Source organism: Harpia harpyja, chromosome 4 (assembly GCF_026419915.1).
Source record: "Harpia harpyja isolate bHarHar1 chromosome 4, bHarHar1 primary haplotype, whole genome shotgun sequence".
Taxonomy (NCBI): Eukaryota; Metazoa; Chordata; class Aves; order Accipitriformes; family Accipitridae; genus Harpia; species Harpia harpyja.
The window spans coordinates 53,968,689-53,990,578 of NC_068943.1; the positions used below are offsets into that span (position 1 = coordinate 53,968,689).

General features: G+C 37.4%; 1 protein-coding gene across 8 annotated transcripts in view; it reads left to right on the forward strand.

Moving 5' to 3' along the window:
• PLCB4 (phospholipase C beta 4) overlaps positions 1-21,890 on the forward strand; it is a 218,145-nt gene that overhangs the window by 164,794 nt on the left and 31,461 nt on the right. For all 8 annotated transcript variants that reach the window (XR_008234723.1, XM_052784069.1, XM_052784070.1 and 5 more), the window contains 11 exons: positions 879-1,020; positions 1,665-1,749; positions 1,970-2,094; positions 4,107-4,158; positions 6,446-6,548; positions 8,304-8,468; positions 11,300-11,504; positions 15,841-15,929; positions 16,376-16,526; positions 19,259-19,308; positions 19,430-19,495. Coding sequence is in view for 7 of the 8 variants with exons in the window: in XM_052784069.1 (XP_052640029.1) it covers positions 879-1,020; positions 1,665-1,749; positions 1,970-2,094; positions 4,107-4,158; positions 6,446-6,548; positions 8,304-8,468; positions 11,300-11,504; positions 15,841-15,929; positions 16,376-16,526; positions 19,259-19,308; positions 19,430-19,495 (1,233 nt within the window). In the remaining variant the exon portion in view is untranslated. The remainder of the gene's footprint in view (positions 1-878; positions 1,021-1,664; positions 1,750-1,969; positions 2,095-4,106; positions 4,159-6,445; positions 6,549-8,303; positions 8,469-11,299; positions 11,505-15,840; positions 15,930-16,375; positions 16,527-19,258; positions 19,309-19,429; positions 19,496-21,890) is intronic.

Sequence of the window (21,890 nt, forward strand, 5' to 3'; positions counted from 1 at the left end):
ACCAGTTTGGTAACTGGGCACTGGAGAACAAGCAAAAATGTTTGTGGGAAAAATGCCATTAACAGTAAGCCTTGCAGAGTTTGCTTAGATTGACAGAGATCTTTCTTTTTCTTTCCTTTCTTTCAGTGAAAAGTATGTGTTTCAAACTGGTTTAGGGAAAGGAAAAAGTTGGATGTGTAGATCCACATGAGAAGCACTTCCTGTTGAGGGCTTCTAGCAGATGAGATACTTTTAGAAAACTTTTGAAGTTCTGTTATAGTGCATCTTTATGTGAATGATGGATTCAGATTTTTATCACTTTAAGTGGCTAGGAGTATGAGCTTGGTACTGTCTCTCTTGTTGGTCTTGTGTGACGTGTGTTTCTCCAATGAAGGTTGCAATCCCTATATTTTGGTCTGCTTTTATTTGTAAAGATTAGCAATTGAACCTTTTGGTGTTTTGATGTTGAGAAAGTTCTACTCAGTACCAAGCAGGCATTACCCCACCGCAGTTGCTATCAGAAAATGTGTATTAAATCACAATTCATAGGAATTTATTTGACAAAGATCATTGTGTCCCACCATTGTTCAGTCTGTTGTAATATTTATCTTTTATCCCAAAGTTATCCTACTAACATCATGTAATATTTACCCACTGCTTAGGAGTTTTTCTATCATCAGTCCTCTTGCATGCATCCTGTAACATTGAGAGTGTTTGGTGCATATATCAATAAGAAAATAAATCTTAATTTGTGACATTAAATTTCCACTTTTCTTGTATTAATTTGCACTTTCTTTAACTTTCCACAGATTTGGGTATAATTTTGTATCACATTTGAAAATTCCAACAATAGTGTTTGCACACACAAATAGCGATTATTCTTTTTAATGTGTTTTCAGGGTTTAGTAACTGTTGAAGATGAACAAGCGTGGATGGCATCTTACAAATATGTAGGTGCCACAACCAATATACATCCATATTTATCAACAATGGTCAACTATGCTCAACCTGTAAAATTTCAAGGTTTCGATGTAGCAGAAGGTAACATAAAAGGTTGAATGACATAGAAGTATTTGTCTGCTTATTCTAGGTAGTTTTTTTAATCTCTACATTTCCTGAGTTTAGAAATGGCGTAAGACTTTTGTAGTTTAATGACCATCATCAGTATATTTTTAGATATCTGTTTCCTTGAATGTAAAGTTAGCATGTTATTCCATTGGTCATCCACACGGAGTCACTAAATTACTGGGAGAATATGAAGCTGTTGAGGTTGATTATATTCTATACACCCTTTCAACTAAAGTGCTTTTTTTAGTTCATCTTTCTGTAAAGTAAGGTGAGCGTGATTTGTCACAGTGGTCAGCAGTTAGCTGATGCTTTCATATTGCACACTAGACCATTTACCATGTTACTTTGCCTTATCTAGCCACACAACCCAGGCTCTGAATAACAATTTTCTCCTAAACAAAAAATGAAAGTTTTGTTGATTTCCCAGGAAGTGCAAGAAAAAAGCAAGTCAGAAATATTATGAAATTTCTCTTCAGTATAATTTAATCCTGTGAGTGACAGATAAAGGGGAAACAGACCAGAATTTGCTATATCCTGCTATTATGTATAGTGCATGATTTTGAATTCTGATTTGTCATTACAGAAGTGTTTTAAAATGTCTTGTCTTTTCTTTCTAGAACGTAATATTCATCATAATATGTCCTCTTTCAATGAATCAGTTGGACTAGGATATTTGAAGACCCATGCCATTGAGTTTGTGAAGTATCCTTTCACCTCCTCATACCACTTCTCTACTAATGCTACAAATAAACAACAAGCTTATCTTTCTAGATTTACAGTGTTCCACGTCCATAAAGGAAAAGGGAAAGTAGCTCACAGGATGAAAAATAGTAAGATTACCGTAAGAAATATTGAAGATACCAGGATATGACCATACGTTTCTGTGATGTTTTTATTTCATTTTCCTTGATGAATTATACAGTTACAATAAACGACAAATGAGTCGGATATACCCAAAGGGAGGCCGAGTGGATTCCAGTAATTACATGCCTCAAATTTTCTGGAACGCTGGCTGCCAGATGGTCTCACTGAACTATCAGACCCCAGGTAGGCAGCAACGACCAGTGAACCTCAATCCTAAAGAATGGCTTGGGCAGTAACTCTCAAACAGATGCCATGGATTTGCTTCTGGCATTTTTTGAGGAAACAGACATATGGCTAAATAATACAGTGGGGTGGAATTATGGAAGCGTAAGACGAGGAGCAATAAAAATGCCATACATAGAAGGAAAATTTAGTCCCCTTTCATGGAAAAATAATAGAGTACTGTAACTACTCACATAAGTGATAAAGTTTTATTAATAAAAAGCGTAAATTACAGGGAAGTCACTGTTTTCACAAAACACAGCTTTAGCACAGTTGGGTGCATGTCTGCAAAGTAAAGATGGAGTGTACAAATTAAGATAGTAAAAAGTAATGACTATGTGCCAAATGCATTTCTAGACCAGTTATTGTGAAGTGTTAGAGAGTCGTGTGTTCAGCATCAGAGAATGGGGTCTGAAATCCCAGCTGAGAAAATGATGCCAGGGAATGTAAATGCCTCTCCACAGTGTAAACTGAGAGGAGATGTATTGTTCCTGTTCCGTGAAGGTGTGAGTATAACTAACAGGGTAGGGGTTTGGTTTGTTTGTTTGGTTGGTTGGGGTTTTTTTAATTAATCTAGGAATGTTTTCAGTCGTATATGTAACAAACCAGTTTTTCCATTTTGTTTTTCTAGCTGTGATAATGTTTTTGTGCTTGCTTCCCCCCCCACCCCCCCGAACGGTGTCTTTGGTACTGCAGGCACTGCTAATGATCATACCCTGAGTTCTGTCCTGCAAAGCTTTGCACTGATTTCACTAGCTGAGGAAGCAAGAGAAAGCTGTACTGGAATACACTGCTTGTAAAGCACTCCACTGGACACAATATGGAGGTTGGAGCAGATATGCAAGCTTCAGTCTGCTCCTAACACTGCCTCTGCCCACTGCATGTCATTCTCAGCCCCTTTATATTGCAAAATAAGAGTGGTAATTGTATAATTGGAAGTGAGCGACTTTCCTGTATTAGCCTTCTATGATCCAGCTGTGCTGTCAGGCTGAAGAATAATTGAGGAAATACAAGTTAAAGCTGTCCAGTAAAGTGAATAATAACTGTTATGATCATATGAGAAACTTGTATTTTGTGTAATGGAGAAGATACAGAAAAGATTTTGTTCCTTTTTGAAGGTGGAGTCTGTTGGGCAAGAGAATACCTGTGTTATCGTTAAAAAAGGGTATTGTATTCTAGTGTAATTGGAAACCTGCAGGAAAACATGTTATTTTTTACAAAGTCTGGGAGAAGGTTGGATGGGAGGGGGGTTGTTATGTGTTTACTATCTGTTTTTATATACACGTGCCATAATAATGCATTGAATAAAATTCAGATGCTTTAAATATTGAAACTAAGCAATGCTTCTGTGATCTTTGTGATTTCTTTGTGTGGTATTTTATTCAATTAAGCCCATAGAAAACCAGTGTGATAGTCATCTCACCTTCTTTAAGATGTCAGGATACAGACAGCATCATCGGAGGTAGTTGTCAATGGTTATTGTAGAGAAATACATACTTCTAGGATGTCTCATCTGGTATATTTTATATGTCTGCCGTAGGCTGAGTTTAGTTGCACTGTTAAAGTGCCTGTATGCCTCTGTTATTCAAAGTGATTCTAGATCACTAGCAGAAATGAAGACTTCTATACTGTAGATACCAACTGTTAGATGATGGAAATCCCATCCTAGGCACTTTAACATGACAACAGTCTAATGCTTCTCTGCCTATCAGGTCTGTTTCAATTCAGGGAGAGACTGTTTTCTAAGCACAGAATAGACTGCAGCTTGGTTGATAAAGCTTTTATTACTGTGAAGAAATGTGAAGTTTTCCTATTGCTTCCTTTTATTTCTTAGATGTGTGTGTTTTATATGCATTAAATTTAATTTTTATTTAAGCTGATTATTCTGGACAAACAGTCCTTTTCTAAAAAGGATTGTTCATGATCTGCATTATTCAGAAGGAAAGATAGTAAATTTTTTTCTCTCTTGACAGATTTAGCAATGCAGTTGAATCAAGGAAAATTTGAATATAATGGATCATGCGGGTGAGTGATATGATTTACACTGTTGTCACTGTGTATCCGAATCCTTTACTACTATGGTTTTAATAAAATTTTGTCACTGTTAATTATGTGTTACAGAAGAAAAATGGGATGCTAGGTGAAGAGTAGAAATTTGCAGAATTCAGGGAGAATTATCCCCTGCAAGGAGGTATTCTGCTGAATATGCTTTTTAACTATGCCCAGTTTTTAAAGATGAGATAGAAGAGGCTTTGTGTACCAATTATGAAGAAGATCATGAATACGATACACAGTTACTTAAATACATCTTCAGCTTCTGTTCTCAATCTTTCTTTGAAGCTATGCCTCAGAATAGAGATTCATTGCACAGTTCACAGAATTGCCAAATTTACTTGGACAGGTTGAGTCTTAATACATAGGGAACATTTTTTTAATGTGTGTACTTTAGCTGGAGAGCAGATTTCACACAGAATACTGAAGTGTTTCATCTCTCTAAGTTCTTGCTCATGACTTTTGCATGAAAAGGATGCTCAAGTGATGTTGATGGATTTTTCTCAAATGTTGAATTTATAGCTTAATAGCATAGACTGATCATTAACATCAAGAGAAAGGAGAAGTTTGATGAATTATAGGAAATGACAGTCCAGAAACACATTAAAATCTGCACACTCATCCTGGGAAGAAACAACTCTTTTACTAATGCAGATCTTATTCAGGAAGAAAATCTGAGTAGATGAAGCTTGGTAAAATTCCTCATCTGCAGAATGGGTAACATAGTGCTTTGCCACTCCATGCTTTTATTTTGGTTATGAACTCTCCAGCTAGAGGCTGTTGGGACTGACGAAGGTGCAGTCTCTGGTCGTTTCAGTCAGAACAACAAAAATAGAAGAAAACCAAAGGTTTTTTTATGGCAGAGTTTGGTTCCTTTCTTGTTTGACCCACAAGCCTAGTAAAAGAGCACCTATTTACTCTTGCCCAATGCTCGGAAGGACAGGCATCATTATCAACTAAATTCCTTGATTCTTATGTCAGTCTTCTGGTGTTACAGTAATATAGTGGTATATTTTTATATGCATTATAAATGTGGTGCTGTTTCAGTCAAATAAAACACGCAGGGCAATGAAAGTTAAAAAAAATACATTTCCTTCTGTCTGTACTCCTTTTTTCTCTGATTTACAGTTTTCATGCTGGTGAAACAAGATTGAATCACTCCAGCTTCAGCGTTTTTTATTTCAGCAGGCCTGAAGCAGAGGCTAAGGATATTTCTGATAGTTCCCTATTGCCCATAACGTACTTTTAATTTATATAATATTATAAAATCACACAGATTTATAACATAAGAAAAATGAGAAGTATTACTTTCCTAAACAGAAGCCACATTGTGAAAAAATGGGAGAAAACATTGACATTCTTTCCATTGGAATTTTTCCAGCATTTTTTAATTATTTCTGAATTCTGTCTAGGCCTTTATAATGTTGTGTACCAGTGATTCACTAGCGAGACTAAGGGTGGATAAAAAATAGTCTTCTAGCAGCTGTTGTCTGTCAGGGCTGTAGAATTAGCAAGATGATTCCAGTTTACATGTTTTCTTCCACCAGTGGAAGAGAACCCCTGTCATGTGTAGGACAGCATTTCTGTGATCAACTGTTACTTCATTTTGATGGCAGAATCCTTGGGTTTTGATTCATCAGGGCACGTATTGTCTTCATTGATATGTTGATCCAGTGTATAGTCCTCAGGGATGTACTGTAAGTGTTATTATGGTAGTACCTTTCATGCTACTATAATTAACAATCTGTCAGCACTGACATTATCAGCTGTTTCCCCCAAGGTTTTACAACTGAGATGAAAAAATTAGCTTCAAGCTGAAATTCATTGTACGAGTCTTGACTCTATGGAACTGCTTAATTTAAAAAAATAAAACTGAATAAGCCCTCTGTATTTTTCCAGTGTTAAAGAATTAAAAACAAATGAGAGCATCTACTTTTCAGCAAGTTATCATATAATAAATTTTTAAAATTATTTTGAAATGTCCTTTATTATATTACATTTACTTTCATCTTGAAATCCAGGGTTGATTTCATCTCTCAGTAGCTGGTGATTCAAAATTAAGATTAACATATATCTGTATTCTAGACAACTATAATATTTCCTTTTACTTTCTCACACTTGCAGCTCAAATGATAGTCTGTATTTTACAGTGCTGTAGAAGAGTTCATTGTTTAAAGTTAGAACATCCATTCTATTTGTATTTAATACAATTTTAATTTCCACACGAGAATAATTTTCTTCTTCTTTTTCTTGAAATAAGCTATCTACTTAAACCAGATTTCATGCGACGACCAGATCGAACATTTGACCCTTTCTCTGAAACTCCTGTAGATGGTGTAATTGCTGCAACGTGTTCTGTGCAGGTAAAACAGCAATAGGCAAACTTCTGTCATGTTATCACATCCAAAATCACGTTTAAATGTCAACAGAAATAGGATATCTACAGAAAATGTGTTCGGATTGTGTGGATTTCATCAGATTGTTTCCATTGGTTTTTTTATATTGCTAGCTAAGACATCTATGTTTACTTGATCTGTGTGGAACATGATAGAATTAGAAATGGTTTGTTATTACACACTATCACTGCATTTTAAACCCCCTGGTGCTCTTTTTGAATTTACATCAGCACACAAAAATAAATAAATGAGTGAAGTTCATTTCTGTGGACAGTATGAAATTATACAAACATCAGTTATCACCATAGAGCATGAAGGAATGTAAGCACACATGGACAGAATATTTTCAAAATAAGTAGAGAAAAATGGTTCATGTGATGGAGGTCCTTACTTTGGAGTTATCTGTGAGTTACAAAGTCCATAAAACTTCTGTTGTAGCTCTAAAGCATGGTTAGGTGTCACGTTCTGGAAGGAGGCTGACAATTGTAAAACCTGTTTTGTGACTTGACACTCTATCTTTGCTCAAATACCCTATGTGCAGCTTAACAAAAAACTTAAGCTGTCAGTTATCACTTTCTATGGGCAGCATGGAAATTTCAAACTCTCTCCGACCAAGGGTTCATTGTGCATTCTAGATATTTAACTAAGTTTCATTTGCACCTTCAGAAGAACAAAATCTTTTTATTAATTTTGTTTTTCTTTAATGTTAACGACAGTACAATCCCTCCAAGAATAAAGTGGGATCTGGTGGTGAGAACATGAGTTGAAGTATCACTAGAGATAGTTCTTAGATCATGTATTTTGCCACTTGCTCTTCTTGTGTGACTAAAACTAGTATAAAATTCTGTTGTAAAGGAGTTGAGTAGACCGAAGCCGGTGATGGTACCTCTCAGCCACATAACTTTTCAGATTTGCTATCCAGAGTGTTCCCTGGAAGAATGTTAGATCATGAAAAGAAAAGGACTTGAAATGAGCTTAGGTCTGTGAAATTGTGTTTCAGGGTTTTTTTCTTCGCTCCTTGATCATAGTAATGAAAACATTAGCTGTATTTTTTTAGTAGTAGATTATCTTGACGGAGTAAAAATTTTCCCTGGTGTAATCACCTGCTGTGGCTAGGTTAATCTTGACTGGAGTAAAATTGCAACAAATTTTCATATACATAACAATATAGAGGAATCATGTGGGGTTTTTGTTTGTTTGCTTTTTAAGCATCCTACACTTCACAGACACATAATATGGAGTTAGGCTGACGTGATTAGTTTAAAACCTTTACCTAAGCGAAAGCAGAGCAATAGCTTCCTTTAACGTCTTTGTTGTCCAGACATATAATAGATGGCAGTGCTTCTGAACAGAAAGTTTAAAGTTGCAGAATAGCAGTGCCCAATCTGGTTGTTTCATGCAGTGTTTTTCACTAATATAGTGAACGCATCTGTGAGACATCGGCTAATTGGGCTGACTGACTTAAAAGTGTTAATACCATAGCACACCGAGTGCAATCATTTCAAATTAAGGATATATTTAAGGTCTTATCACAAAAGCTTTTCTAGAGAAGTGCAATTTTAGCACTAAATATGCCATTTTCATATGATGAAATAAATATATCTGTTCTGTATAAAGTATTTTTCAGACTGCTGTCAATAAAAAATACCAGTATTTTCAGTATTCATAAAATGCTGTGTGCTTTGTATTGCTTTTCCTTACTGCTCTGTTATTATGTTGCAGGTAATATCTGGTCAGTTCTTATCAGACAAAAAAATTGGTACGTATGTAGAAGTGGATATGTATGGTTTACCCACGGATACGATACGTAAAGAATTTCGAACACGCATGGTGATGAACAATGGTCTGAACCCTGTTTACAATGAAGAATCATTTGTATTTCGAAAGGTAGGATATTTGGAAAGCAGAGTTTGTGTTTGCCAGCCCTTTTGCACGTGAGCATACTTGCTCACTTGAGCCACCCCTCCCTGCTTCAGTCTGACTGCTCACATGAATAAGTACTGCTCCCATGAAAAAGGGTTTGTAGGGTTCCTTTTTACTACAGTAAACAATCTGAAGCTGAAATAAGCTTTCAAGAGGTTGTTTGGTTTTTTTTGTTGTTTTTTTTTTTTTTAAATTTTGCTTTGTTTTGTTTTTCTAATGGATAACCTCTGTAGCTGTCACATGATTTTTTTTGTTTCTGTTTGGCTTTTCCCTTCCCTTTGCTTCCTCTTCCCACTTGGAGGTAGCCACCTCCTCCGTGGCCATGCCTGTGTTCAAGGTATGCAGTCTGCTCAGAATGAGCTCCCGCTGGTGGACACCATCCTTCCCTGGAGATTTCTTCTTCCCTGCCCTGGCAGTGGCTGCTATCTTGCACTGTTCCTTCAGCCCAGAGGGCAGGTGAGATGCTGCATCCAAAGCTAAGGTCAATGTTATTACATGGAAAAGTTGGAAGGGTGCTGTGTTCCTCAGATGTGTTGCCAGCTCCCTCCTTCAGTAGTCCATGTGCATCATGTACCTTTTTCTTTTTTTTTTTTTTCTTTAATAACAGAAGAAAAACAAACCTTTTTTCTTGGTATGGGGGATTTAAAGAGAGAGATCAGTCATCCGTGTTCAGGTTTTATCTCTCAGTCTTTATATATAATGATACACATTTTTTTTTTTTTTTCTGTTGGCTGGAGTTTCATCCAGACTACATGTGTTAGCAGTGCCGTCTTTGATAACGTGTGTTTTGCTTACACCTGTTTTGTTGTCATGCAAAATTGTTGCTCTTTTATTCCAAAGTGACAGACTTTGCCGAGTGGTAATAACACTTCACACTTGGGTATATTACCTACAGAATCTGCTTTTTTAATAGTATAACCAGTTTTTAATAGAAATGTAGTTAATGCAAGAGGTTTTTTCTGGACTCAGATATATTCTGGAATGAGTGTGACTTCAAGTGCTTTCCTCTGTATATGAGGAGGTACAGGGAAGATGCTTAGGTACAATGACAGGCAGTCATGCAGCCCATGGCTTGCTCACCATATGGCCAGCATCTGCTGCTTTCTGATTTCTTAAATCAAAAGTCCCATAAGCTACAGGGTGCACATAGCTTCAGCCTAAAAGGGGGGTACCTGTGTGTCATGGCATGGGTACAGTGGGTGATGCCACATTCCTCAGACTTTCTGCTGTACTCTGCAATGAACAATTACATGTTCGCACATTCTCTTGAATACTGTAAGTCAGCCAAGAGATTATTTTTCTTCATCTCAGGCCCTTATATCAGGGTTAGCACTGTAATCAAGACATACATTAATGACCAAGCAGATGAGTGGCATAAACACAGCAGGAACAATTACTCTAGTTGGAGGAAATGAAGGTGTGGGGTGCAGAGTGCTAAAATTTCCTGAGGGTGGAAGTGCCTGCCAGGATACCATAGAACAAATGAGTGGAGAGGGAATGATAAACTACTTATTCCCCAGTCCTGCTCCCTAGTAAATCTATATCTGAGCCCATCATGTAATGAAAGATGTGCTATCTGTGGCCTGTAGAGGAGAGATCTTACCTGCCCTATTTGGGTTACAGTGTTATCGTCAAGCTGATGTTTAATCCTACACAGTTGCTCTCAGGTAATGTTTGATTGTTCTTCTGTCATGTGTTCTTGTTTTTATTTTAATTAAAATAAAGCTTCAGTCGTTCTAACCCAAGTTCTGTGTTGTCACTCTGTGTAAGGGGGAGGACGGGGTGAGTGCTGGTGGTAACCTGTGCTGTGAGTGCTAAGTTATAATCAAGTAGAGCAGGATATCTGTGAATAGCTCAGGTGGGTTCGGAGACCAAAAGCATACTTTATTTTGTGCCCTCTAAGACTGAAAACGAAAGTGGCAGGGGGAAAGTCTAAGGAAGATAGTAGACGCAGTTTACTTAGGTCTTCCCTTTTGTCCCATAAGCGTTGATGAATAGAGCCAGGTAGGGAAGGAGTGGGAAGACCTTTCCCAGCATATAGTTGAGGCAGGCTGGCAGAGAAGCTGCACCTCTCGGTTAGGCTGTCTTCTCCTCACTGCTCTGTGCACAGAGGCAGCACCTTTGTTCCAGGGAAGGCAGGCGATTTTTTTGTTACTGTTTTGGTCAGTCCAGATGGGGGCTGACAGATGCAGATAGCTGGCAGCATCCCTGCCCACCATGCATACCATGTACCTTTCATGTTGTGAGTACAGCACACCCACTTCTACTGACAGCACACCATTTCAGCAGGTCTGTCACCCTGTCCTGCCCTCCTCTGTCTGCTTCTTCCCTTTGCAGTACCCATAGTTGAGCATGCATCCCCATCAGCTTACACTTGCACTCTGTCCGTTCTTCATTGCCTTTTTGGATATCTCCCAAATCCCACCTTCCTGTCATAATTCTTCCTGATCCAGCACTATTTACTCTTCAGTTGCTACTGTATCTCTCATTTCCCATGTAGTATTTACCTGCTGCCTTATCCATGTCACCAGTCTTTGGTAACGAAAAATAAATACGCAAAATATTTAGCTAGTGTAACTGTAAGCTGCAGGATTTGCATATTCTGAAATCTACCCATTTAGGATAAAAAAAAGCTTTTATAGGAAAGATAATCTTAACGTGTGCGGTTTGCAGGGAATGACATTATCTTACAGTGATGATAGTCTGGCATACAAAGTGAATGGTTCAAACATGGGAGGCGGGGAGGGTGCTCCTGTATTAGTGTCATTGAATTTCTTCATTTTATGGCTTTCCAGGTTATTCTCCCTGATCTTGCTGTCCTGAGAATAGCAGTGTATGATGACAATAATAAGTTGATTGGTCAGAGGATCCTGCCTCTGGATGGTCTGCAAGCAGGTTACAGACACATTTCCCTTCGGAATGAGGGCAACAAACCACTCTCTCTTCCAACGGTTTTCTGCAACATTGTGCTTAAAACATATGTGCCTGATGGTTTTGGAGGTGAGATAACCTGTATCTCAGTGTGCTGTAGATCTTGAGTGTTGGTGTGGAAGTACTGAAGTACTGTGGTATCAGTATGCCAGCCGGAAGCAGACACACAATGCTGGAAGATTGGAAAGATTTAGTGTTTTAACTCCTTGGAAACCCTGCATATTCAGTTAAGAAATCAACTTTCAGACCAAGTGCCCGCCTCAGTGTTAATGACATTTATCTGTTAAATGACAAAATAATACGGAAAATAAGCTAATACAAGTTAGGTCAATTTGATTTTCTCTGTTAACATTTTAGGAAGAGTTGTTGTCTTTTTTTTTTTTAATTACATTTTTTCTGACATAAATATTTGTAGGGTTAACATGTACTTTAGGTATATTGTTTGGCCTAGAAGTACAACTGATGCAGAATCTAGACATGCATATTTTCAAAGAAAACCACTTTTGTATTCTTGAGAATACTGGCATATTTTTAAAAATGGACAGTGAGATAATTTAACATCCGAAACCTTTCTACATTTTTTCTCTCCCAACTTTATGTGGTTTTAGTGTGGTTTAATTATTTTTGGGTTTTCAGGAAAGTCATTTTTAATCTGAGCCATTTCTATGATTAGGTTGGCAGGGCCATGGTCATTTTTACTGAGCAGTGGCAGATTGCCACATGTGGATAGGAACAAACAGCTGAGCATAATGATTACACCACTTAAATCAGTGTAATGGGTAAGTTCACCCTGAGGGTGTACCTCTGGGAAATGTTTTCTTCACTGCAGATGAAATTTGCTTGTACATTAGACAATACGTAAACCATTTAAAACTGTAAAACAGAAATTGCGCTAAATGTTAGTGCTCTGACTTTGCAGTGAAATGAAGTTCACCTTAAAGTTGATTGGTGAAACATTATTGATAAAAATGATGTTTTGCTCTTTGCAAAAATTATCTCAAACTTGCTGCCTATGCAAAAAATTACTGCCACTTCTCTGAGTGTCATTCCCATAGTGCAAACCGGAGAAAGGGAAGGCTTACCTAACATATTAGATAGTGTATCTTCAAGCCTATGTTTGCTGGTATTTATTTAGGCTTTAAAAAAAATGAACAGGCCTAGACTTCAGTAACAATATTTCATGGAAAAGGTTAAGCATTTACAGAAGCATTTGTGTTGTTCATATGTGGAATCCTGGTTGCTGGCAAGTCAGCTGGAGTTTTGCCACAGGTCTTGGAGTACTACCATGCCTTTGTGCAGCATGTTTTGTCTGCAGTATTTAACTTCAGGGACTTTGACTCAAGACAAATGTAAGCTTCTGCTTAAGCTTGAGGTTCTCAAGGCAGTAATTGAACCATGAATCTAAGGGACACATTTAAGCATGTGCTTTAATTCTTTCCTGAACTTAAGCTTTTGACAGTAAATGACTCAGTTAAAATATTTTCTAAACTAAGGACATGCTTCTGATTTTTTTATATTTTTTTTTTAAACTGTATTATACAAATTCAGAAGTGAAAGACTTGTTTTTCAAAGAGAACTTGAACACCACTTTAGAATTTGCAAATTATGTGCAGTTCAGTACTGGTTGATCTACGTTATCAGCATTTCTACAGATGGCTTATCTGGTAGAGGTGAGGACAGAAAAACATTGCTACCCCTAAGTAACAGTATCATTACAGTAAAATGCTACTAGAATGAGAGAACTGGTTGTCATAGCTTACTGTCAGTGTTAGGAAAAACGGACTCCATATTAACATGAACTAAATGAGTTCAATTATTAGTTCTCCTCTCCCTTCACAGATAGTTTTGATGTGTCTCGTGTATTTTTCTTATCGATAAAGAACAACAGCATGATGAACAACTGGGAAATAACTTTTGACACTGGATGGAATCATTAGTATTCTGTTGGCATGTGTTTTTTAATTACTTAGCATCTGCAATGAACCTCTCATTGTTTTATGAGCTATCATTAGGATCTCCGTGGTTGTTTTAGCAAACCTGTGGAAATGTATAGCTCAATTCAATAGCTGCCTACTTTCTTTTTTTTTTTTTTTGTTTTACCCTGTATGAGTAAGATTTAAAAATTTGCACCAAATAATAATTAGAATGGGAAATGCATTGTAGGCTTTAAAAGATGCATAATTTTATTTTTCATATAACAGTAATTTCTTGTGCTTTATTTGCATCAGCTACTCTGTTCCCAACAAAACACAATACTGGCACAAATTAATGCAAATGAAGTAGCATTCTCCAAAGAGAAGCTTCTATAATAGAAGTCTGTACATAAGTAAGCATGGCTGCTTAGGTTAGTGGTTAGTCCTCTGTAATGTACTCTTCCAGTTATTTTCCTAGTTTTAAATTTAATTGTGATTCTTCTACAAAATGCTGTTCCCCACCCCCACCATACCTCACTGGGGAGAAAGAAAAATGTAAGCAGAGGACAAATGACAATGTGAGTAGCAGTGATGAGTCATCCCCCTTGTAGAAATGCTGAGCCTTTGGTGATGTGCTTGTATGGTTAGTAATACAATTTACAAAGGTCTCGCTCTCCCAAACATGTTAGTCATTTTTACCTTGAAGCTCGTGATAATCAGGTCCCATTTTCAAATGACGCATCATGTTAGCAGGGTAGTCCTGGAATTTCATTGAAGAGTGCATGCCAAGGACAAAAAGACATGCTTACTAAGTTAGGGAAAGGGGAAATGGTGCTGAGCTACAAGGCCATTGCTATGGCTGAAAATAAATTCTACATGGTTTTTGTGTATATGAAGCAAGCTTCAGAAGACATCATTGGGTCACAACAGTTATTGGAGACAACCTGTTTGTGTAGATAAACAGAGCTGTCAAGGGTAATGCCATGTATTTAACACAACTTTTGTTGGAATGGGAGCCCTGTCTGTGCTTTTTTGGCTTGAGAAATGCATCCGGTGACTTCAGAGGAACATTTCATAGAACAATTTAGGTTGGAAGGGAGAGGATATAGTCCAGCCCCTAGTTTGCACAAGAAGGATAGCAAGTTTCTTCCTAGAGCTTTTGATGGGTTGGATATGTTTACAGACCTGGTCAGTGGACCAGCTTCTCTGTCTTGCATCATTGTAAGCTCACTTGGAAAATGGCCGAAGAGGTGATATGAAACATGGGCAAAATTCAAATGATGATGAAAACCGTGTCAGAACTGTCATTGCAGAAATAATGGCCTATTGTGCTAGTGAGACCATCTAAAATATAAGGGCACAAAAGCATTTGTCTTTTACTCATAAGCAGCCAAACATGGGGCTTTGCAGCATTCTGCAAAGAAACAGCTTTCTTGCAAGTGAAGCACTGTCCATGGTCCTCCTAACGGTCATGATAGAAAATCCGAGTTAATTAAATGACGGTATTTTGTAGTGAATGATGAGTCAGTCGGTCTGCAGCATTCAGACTTCCTTTCTTAAGTTACTGCTCTGACAAGGAAGGCTTATTAACTGAGACCAGTGACTCTTCTCCATAATACTGAAGTTAAAGTTTCAGAGGGATGATCAAAGCAGATCACTGCTATGGTCTCTGAATGCATTATTATTGCAGGTGCTGAATCAGTTTGATTTGTAAAATCATTTCTTGCTGTGGAGGGCCTCCTTTGCCATTTGTGAATTCTTTGGCTGTTGAAATTAAGCATGGTAAAGATTCATGTGTCTTTGTCTTCCTGTAAACCTGTGCTTGCACATTTATCACCGCATATGGAAAACAGGTCCAATAATCTATACAGTATCCAGTGCTGGGTAGTGCTATGATACCACTAGTTGTACTGTGTCATGTGCAAGATTCAAATACTGGTCATTATGGTTCACAGAAAAGCCATTTCACAGCCTGTCATGATCCAGACATGGAGCATCACAAAGGCAAGTGAGAATAGATTTCTCTGATTGCTTTAACCACCGATCTGAAACTGCTATTTAGCTAGCAAATACAATGGCATTTTCTACAATTCCCTGCAGTCCCAAGTCAGTCAGCACCCCTTCGAATAACCAGGAGACAAAGTTGTTAGTGCTTTGTGGCTCAGGAGTTCCCATTCTGGTCTCAAATTCTAGGGTCATCAACTGGGAGTAAATTAGGGTAACTTTGGTCTGATGGAGTCAGTGGATTTTTCCTAAATAACGTACCTGGATTAATACCACTCCCTTGGTGCATTATAAACTGATTCATGTTTCTAGTTTGTTCAAGCGCTGTGGCAATAAGTGCTTTCAGTCCTGCCAAGTTCACTGTGGAAAGCTGGACTATTGTTGCAAGCCATGGCTCATAACAACAGGGGTAGAATAAAGCTCTTGTAAAAGATTAATTTCCAAATGCCTCTGAAGATCATAAAAAGTTGATTATCTTTCTCTTACAGATATTGTGGATGCTTTATCAGATCCAAAGAAATTTTTGTCTATCACAGAAAAAAGAGCAGACCAAATGAGGGCTATGGGTATCGAAACTGTAAGTAGAACTTAGTGACAAACACAGCCCGTTTATGTTCCTGCTATGTTCTTTTTTTAAAGTAAACTGGTCCTTCTCCAATCGATGCATGTTACCTTATAATTTCTCATTTTCAAATATAACCCTCTTTGTCCTGCTCTGAAATACATTGGCTTATGTTAGTTAACATGTACTGAAATTCCATTCACTAACTGACTTTTCACGGATCATACTAATACATCCCTTAGAAGTAGAAATTTTAAGAAATGAGAAAGGAGCCATATTTTAGTAGGTAGCTATTTAAAATAGATTACAAATACTTTACTGAATATAATGTTGTTTGAAAGTATGTTGCAACTTTATTAATTGTGTTTAAAGTAAGCAAGTTCAGAAATTTCCCATCCCCCAACTTTTATACTACAGGTAAAACAACAATTAATTTATTATTATGTGAATGTTTCTTTCAGAGTGATATAGCCGATGTACCAAATGACACTTCAAAGAATGATAGAAAAGGAAAAGCCAATAATGCGAAAGCCAATGTAACGCCTCAGAGTAGCTCTGAACTTCGACCAAGTACCACCGCAGGCTTTGGATCTGGGACCGATGCTAAGAAAGGTAGACAAAAATCACATGCCACTCCTTCAGTTCTGGGGTGATTCAGAAAGTCACAGAGGAGTACTCCTTACGCAATTTTAGTTTTGCAGTTCTATTCATTCTTACCCTTTTAGAAGGTAACTTCTTTTGCCATTGAGAGTGATCTTTGTCTAATTGCAAATAAATTTTGTATATTACTAAAATGGCTGTATAAAGCCAATACAGCTTTATTTTACTAAGTGACGTCATTGTGTAGCTGTATACTTACTGCCAATAGTAGTAGCCTGTGTGACTCTGGGAGTAGTTTACTGAAGATCTACTGGAGGAACGCCAATAGGAATAACTATTTTCTGGTATACTCCACAGAAACTCCTCTGCTTTTTTTCTTCCTCCACAAATCCCTTGGCAGAGTTGCAGATTTAAGTAATTAAAGGTATTTAGAATTCATTGGATTCTGTAGAGATTTCCCAACAATTAGAAATGTTTTCAATGTGTCATTCTACTCTGAATAGGGATTATGGAAATGGCATGTTTACTGTAAAAAATATCCATATTAAATGTGCTCATTTATGAGTGAATAAGTATTTTTTTCCTCACTGTTCACCATTCACTCTACAAAATCATCTTATAGAGTCAAATGGGATTACTTGTTTCTCTCATTTGATCACAGGTAATGAAGATTAAGTGAGAAAACAAATTTGTACAGCTGAAGGAAACACAATAAATATTTCTTTTAATGGGCCACGAGAATTAGACTCTGGTTCACTCTCTTTCATCCACCTTGGCCAAAGGGATCAAAAGGAGTGAGAAGGTGCACTGGCTGCTCTTGTTCTTAAACTTAAGCAGACGTGGCTTAATACACACATGTGAAGGGATCTCTTGAGAAACAAGAAGCCGTTTCTCTGGAGTCACTTTTGGCAATAAAACAGGTCATCTCTGGCACCTGAACTCTTTCAAAGTTCTTCCCTGGTGTAAAACCCAGATTATTTTATGCAGTGAGGTGTTTCCATACTTCATGTATCATCACCAAGATGCACAAGTATTAGTTTTATTGTGCATTAATTAAGCATGAAATTTGCTGGGGTTGGTAACTAATTCCTGGTTGCCATGGAGTCAGGCCTGGTGAACAAAGTAAATGAGTCTGCATTTTAAGATAAACTCCTGAGGAAGTTTGTTTAGAACACAGCATGCCTGATGCAGCCCTGGTCTTAAATTGAGATTTCAGTACTTGCGCATTCTTGTCTGCAACCATTTTTATCCATATTCTCGCATGTTAAAATCAAGCCATTCATTTTTATATCCCATGGTAACGATCCTTATTTTTTATTACTTATCTCTATGATCTTTTAAGATCTAAATAATTCTACCATTGTTAAAATATACAACTCACATTACTATTGGAAATTACGTATCCAGCAAGATAGGGGAAGGCTTTCAAATGCACAAGAATGTCAGGGGTTTTTGTTCTCTGACTTTCAGTGATAGTTAAGTGATTTGTGTTTTTGAAAACTTCAGCCTCTATCTGTGCCTAAATCTGTTCCAGTCTCATTTACTAGACTAATGTTAATACCATATAATTGAGCAGAATCTCATGCTTCTAAGAAAATAAAAAATTCATGTTCCCTAAGGAGATTGCCTACCTTCCCCCCCCCCCCTTTTTTTTTCTTTTACTGGATCTGAATATTTTCCAGTGAAATTCACCTTAAGAGACAGAAAGTCGTTTTTAAGGCAGGGGAATCTTCTAGTCCATGGACACTATTAAGAGCAGTTAATTAAATACGTTTGCAGTGTATTTATGTATAGGCAAACATTTTTGTGTAAGAACTCAGAAAAAAACCCTATGCATTACAGCTCTCATGGCATTATATTGACATTTATATTAATGATTATATGTAGGATGTGCTTAGTAGTTTAAAAAATAACCATAATATGTCACAAAGCATTTATTAAAGCGTAAACATGAAATGAGATTGGTTTTTGTTTGCATTGCAGTTAAGGTGATCAAAATATATTTTCATTCATCTAAATAGTACTGTTAGTCTTGTATGATAGATTTCCTTGTTGTATTGAATTTTCATAAGAATTTTAACTTTTATGATTTTGTTTCTCCTCCATTTTTAACTCTCCTTTAGTCTTGGAGTGTACTGTTGCTCCTTTTCTCATAACCTGGTATTAACCAAAATGCTAATTTTACCTCCACTAACATACAAGCTGCAGGTAAATTTTCACTCCTATGATTTTTGTGTCTTAAATTGAGGAGGAGAAGTATACCTAATCTCAGTTAACCCTTTATGTAGTCATGTAGAACCTTACCCAAGAAGCCTCACCCCTGAAACGAGTGGTGCCAGAGCAATCTCCAGCTATGGACCAAAATTCTGAAGTTTGCTCAGTTCAGTTTTAATGTACTTAAATGGTTTGCTGTGCGTTCAGAAAAGGATCTTTTTCAATTCTTAGATTGCTGTGTTTTGACACTTCAGTCCAGAACTGTAAGAGATCAAAAAACACTCATTGATTCATTTCTTTTTTCACAAGGCAATTGATTGAGCAGTGCATTTGAAAAGGAAATTAACTGTATCTTAGCTATATCTTGATGAAAAATTTTCTCATTAACCTGCAATTATTTTTTATGTAGTGAAAAATATCAATTGATTGCTAACTTAAATGTAGGTTTCTGTGGTAAAACTCAAATTTAGAAGTATGAGATATACTAGTATGTATGAAGATTTAGATAAACTGTATCAATACATTCCTAGGTATAGACCTTATTCCTCAAGTGAAGATAGAAGATTTAAAGCAAATGAAGGTAAGTATGGACACAAGCTTTTCAAGATGTGTTCCTAATTATTTGTTTTAAGTAGCTGGGATTTTATCTGGTTAAAGTCAATATGACCAGAGAAAAATTGATCTAACTTCTCTTTTTGCAGGCTTATATAAAGCATTTAAAGAAGCAGCAGAAAGAGCTGAATGCCTTAAAGAAGAAACATGCAAAGGTATGATCATTAAGAGCTCTCTGAGCAACACATTCTAATAGAAGAAAGTTGCAGCGCTCACTAGCACAGACAGCTCTTAATTAAACTGTAGCGAAAAACTAAGGAACAGTAGTTGGACCACCAAGAAAGGCATATGTGTTTTAAATGTACTGAAATATGCTCCAGTGAGCAACTTTTCCCTTTAGTAACCCTTTGTATGTCTCCCTGAGTTTCGGTGCACATTTGTTTGACCCATAAAGGCATCCAAAGCTCACCTTTTTCAGGTAATGATTTTATCTAGCTCCCTCTTGCATGACATATTGACAGGCAGCTTGGGAAAAAAGGCAGTAATGATGTGAAAAGGTGCTGCATCAAAGACAGGCACTGGAAAAACTGCAAAATCGCTAAAGAGAACTGGAATGTGTAACTGAAAAATGAAATGCTCTATTCTTTCTCACTTATATCCATGCTAACCACTTTATAGTCAGCTTTTTGCTTGGTACTGTCGGTAGTGATGTCCTAAATACATATAACACTATCACAAATATACTTTACATTAGAAAATCACAGCCAATTTTCTCCTGCCCCATTAGAAAACCATTACTCTTGTTACAGAAAGAGGCATAACAAGTGAAGAAGGCATCTTAAGTTCTGAATTTTGGCAATACATACAAATCCATTCTGGACTTTTGTGGCAGTTATTCCCTCGCTCTCTTTGATTACAGATTTCATTGCAGATCTGACGTAATGTAGTTGCCTGGGCGTTTTTAATATCAGTCTTTGTGTTTATTTTCATGACCGTTGTTTGTTGGGGCATGGGACTCTATGTCTGTACAATGAAGTATGAAGAAATTACTTTCCATAATTGGCACTTTTGTGGGGCTCGTAGTATTAAAAGTAGTATGAGAAAGTTAAATAGTTACATTTCAGACTCCTTACTGACCCTATGCAGAAGGGACATGAGTGATTTCTCCATTTTAGTGTTGTGTGCAAAGCCCATGCTCCAGAAAATGTGTCTATCATCCACACTGCTGGGCATGGACAGTTTCTAGACCTTCATAGGATTGATCTTTTAGGGGTCTTCTTTTTTTTAAACACTACTTTCTCATTCATTGGACAACATCCAGGAGTTTGCTATAGCAGCTTTTTGCAAAGAAAATGGTACCATGGTTACGTAGAAAATAGCCATACTCAATGATCTGTGTCCCTGATATGTGACCCACACTAGTGTAAGGATATCTTAGCCAAGACTGCACTTGCTAATGTTAAAAAAAATTGATCCATCTGTTCAGGCTTGCACTTGCTTCTCTAATCTGAGGAAAAAATTGCCAGCCATAGCCTGAAAATGCTGTGCACTCAGAAGGGCTTTCAGCGTTAGCTCAAGCACAGCTATTTTAGGTCTGAGCCAGCCTGTGTCCTGCTGGTCTTAAGTACGGAGTGCAAGTCTGTCCTAACAAGAAAGTGCCTGTCTAGAGCATGCCTTGCTAAAGGCTCCAGCAAGGGCAGCTTCTTGAACTTGGAGAGGAGAGTCTGAGCAGAAAAGTGTGGCCATATTAGCTCACAGATGATCTTAGGGAAGTGCTTGGTGTACTCATCACTGTTTTTAATGCATTTTATCAGCTGGGACAGAGCAGGAGAGCTATGCAGTTAGTTATCCATGATCAGTTTGAAGAAGCCTGTGTATTAAGCAGACTGAACTTGCAAGTTCCAGAAATAGGTTGGCTCTCATTTAACCATAGACACTCCAGAGATCCGGTGAAATAAGTAAACAGAAGGGAACTGTTCATGTTGTTTAAGGAAAGAAAAATCCAATACTTTTCCATCTAAAGTTGGCCTCAGAAAATGCATTCTGGAAAATGAATGCATCTAAGTGTGGGAGAGCAAGTTGAGAGGAAAGAGCTCTGATCTAAGCAGTGTAGGAGCTAATCTGGTAGCCCTGGGCAGAACTAGCTAAGGAGGACGACAGCAGTAAAGGTCCCTTTACTGACAGCATCCACTCAGTGTGGAGAAGTATTAGCAGCTCCACTGAAATGCTGGCTGGTGGAGGTTGGTTGCTCTGTATGAAAACACGTCAGTCTTGTTTTCTCGGGGTATAGGACCGTTAGAGACACCACATTTCCAGATTAATAGAAAAATTAACTGGTGTGAGTCTTTTCAGGATGCGGTACTCTGTGTATTTTTTGATGCTGTCTTTCTTTTTATTTACTTCTGTTCAGTGTTTCAGCCATTTTGACTCCAGCAGCACAATAAAATTCTCCTAACATCCCTCTGCATATTATCACTAATTTGTTTGTCCTACGTGGCATAGCTCCTTACAACTGTAATACCCAATATACACACACACAGAGACACATCCCATACAGTGACTTCACTTTATGACGGTGTTGTTATTAATCTGGTTTTTTAAGAGGAGGAT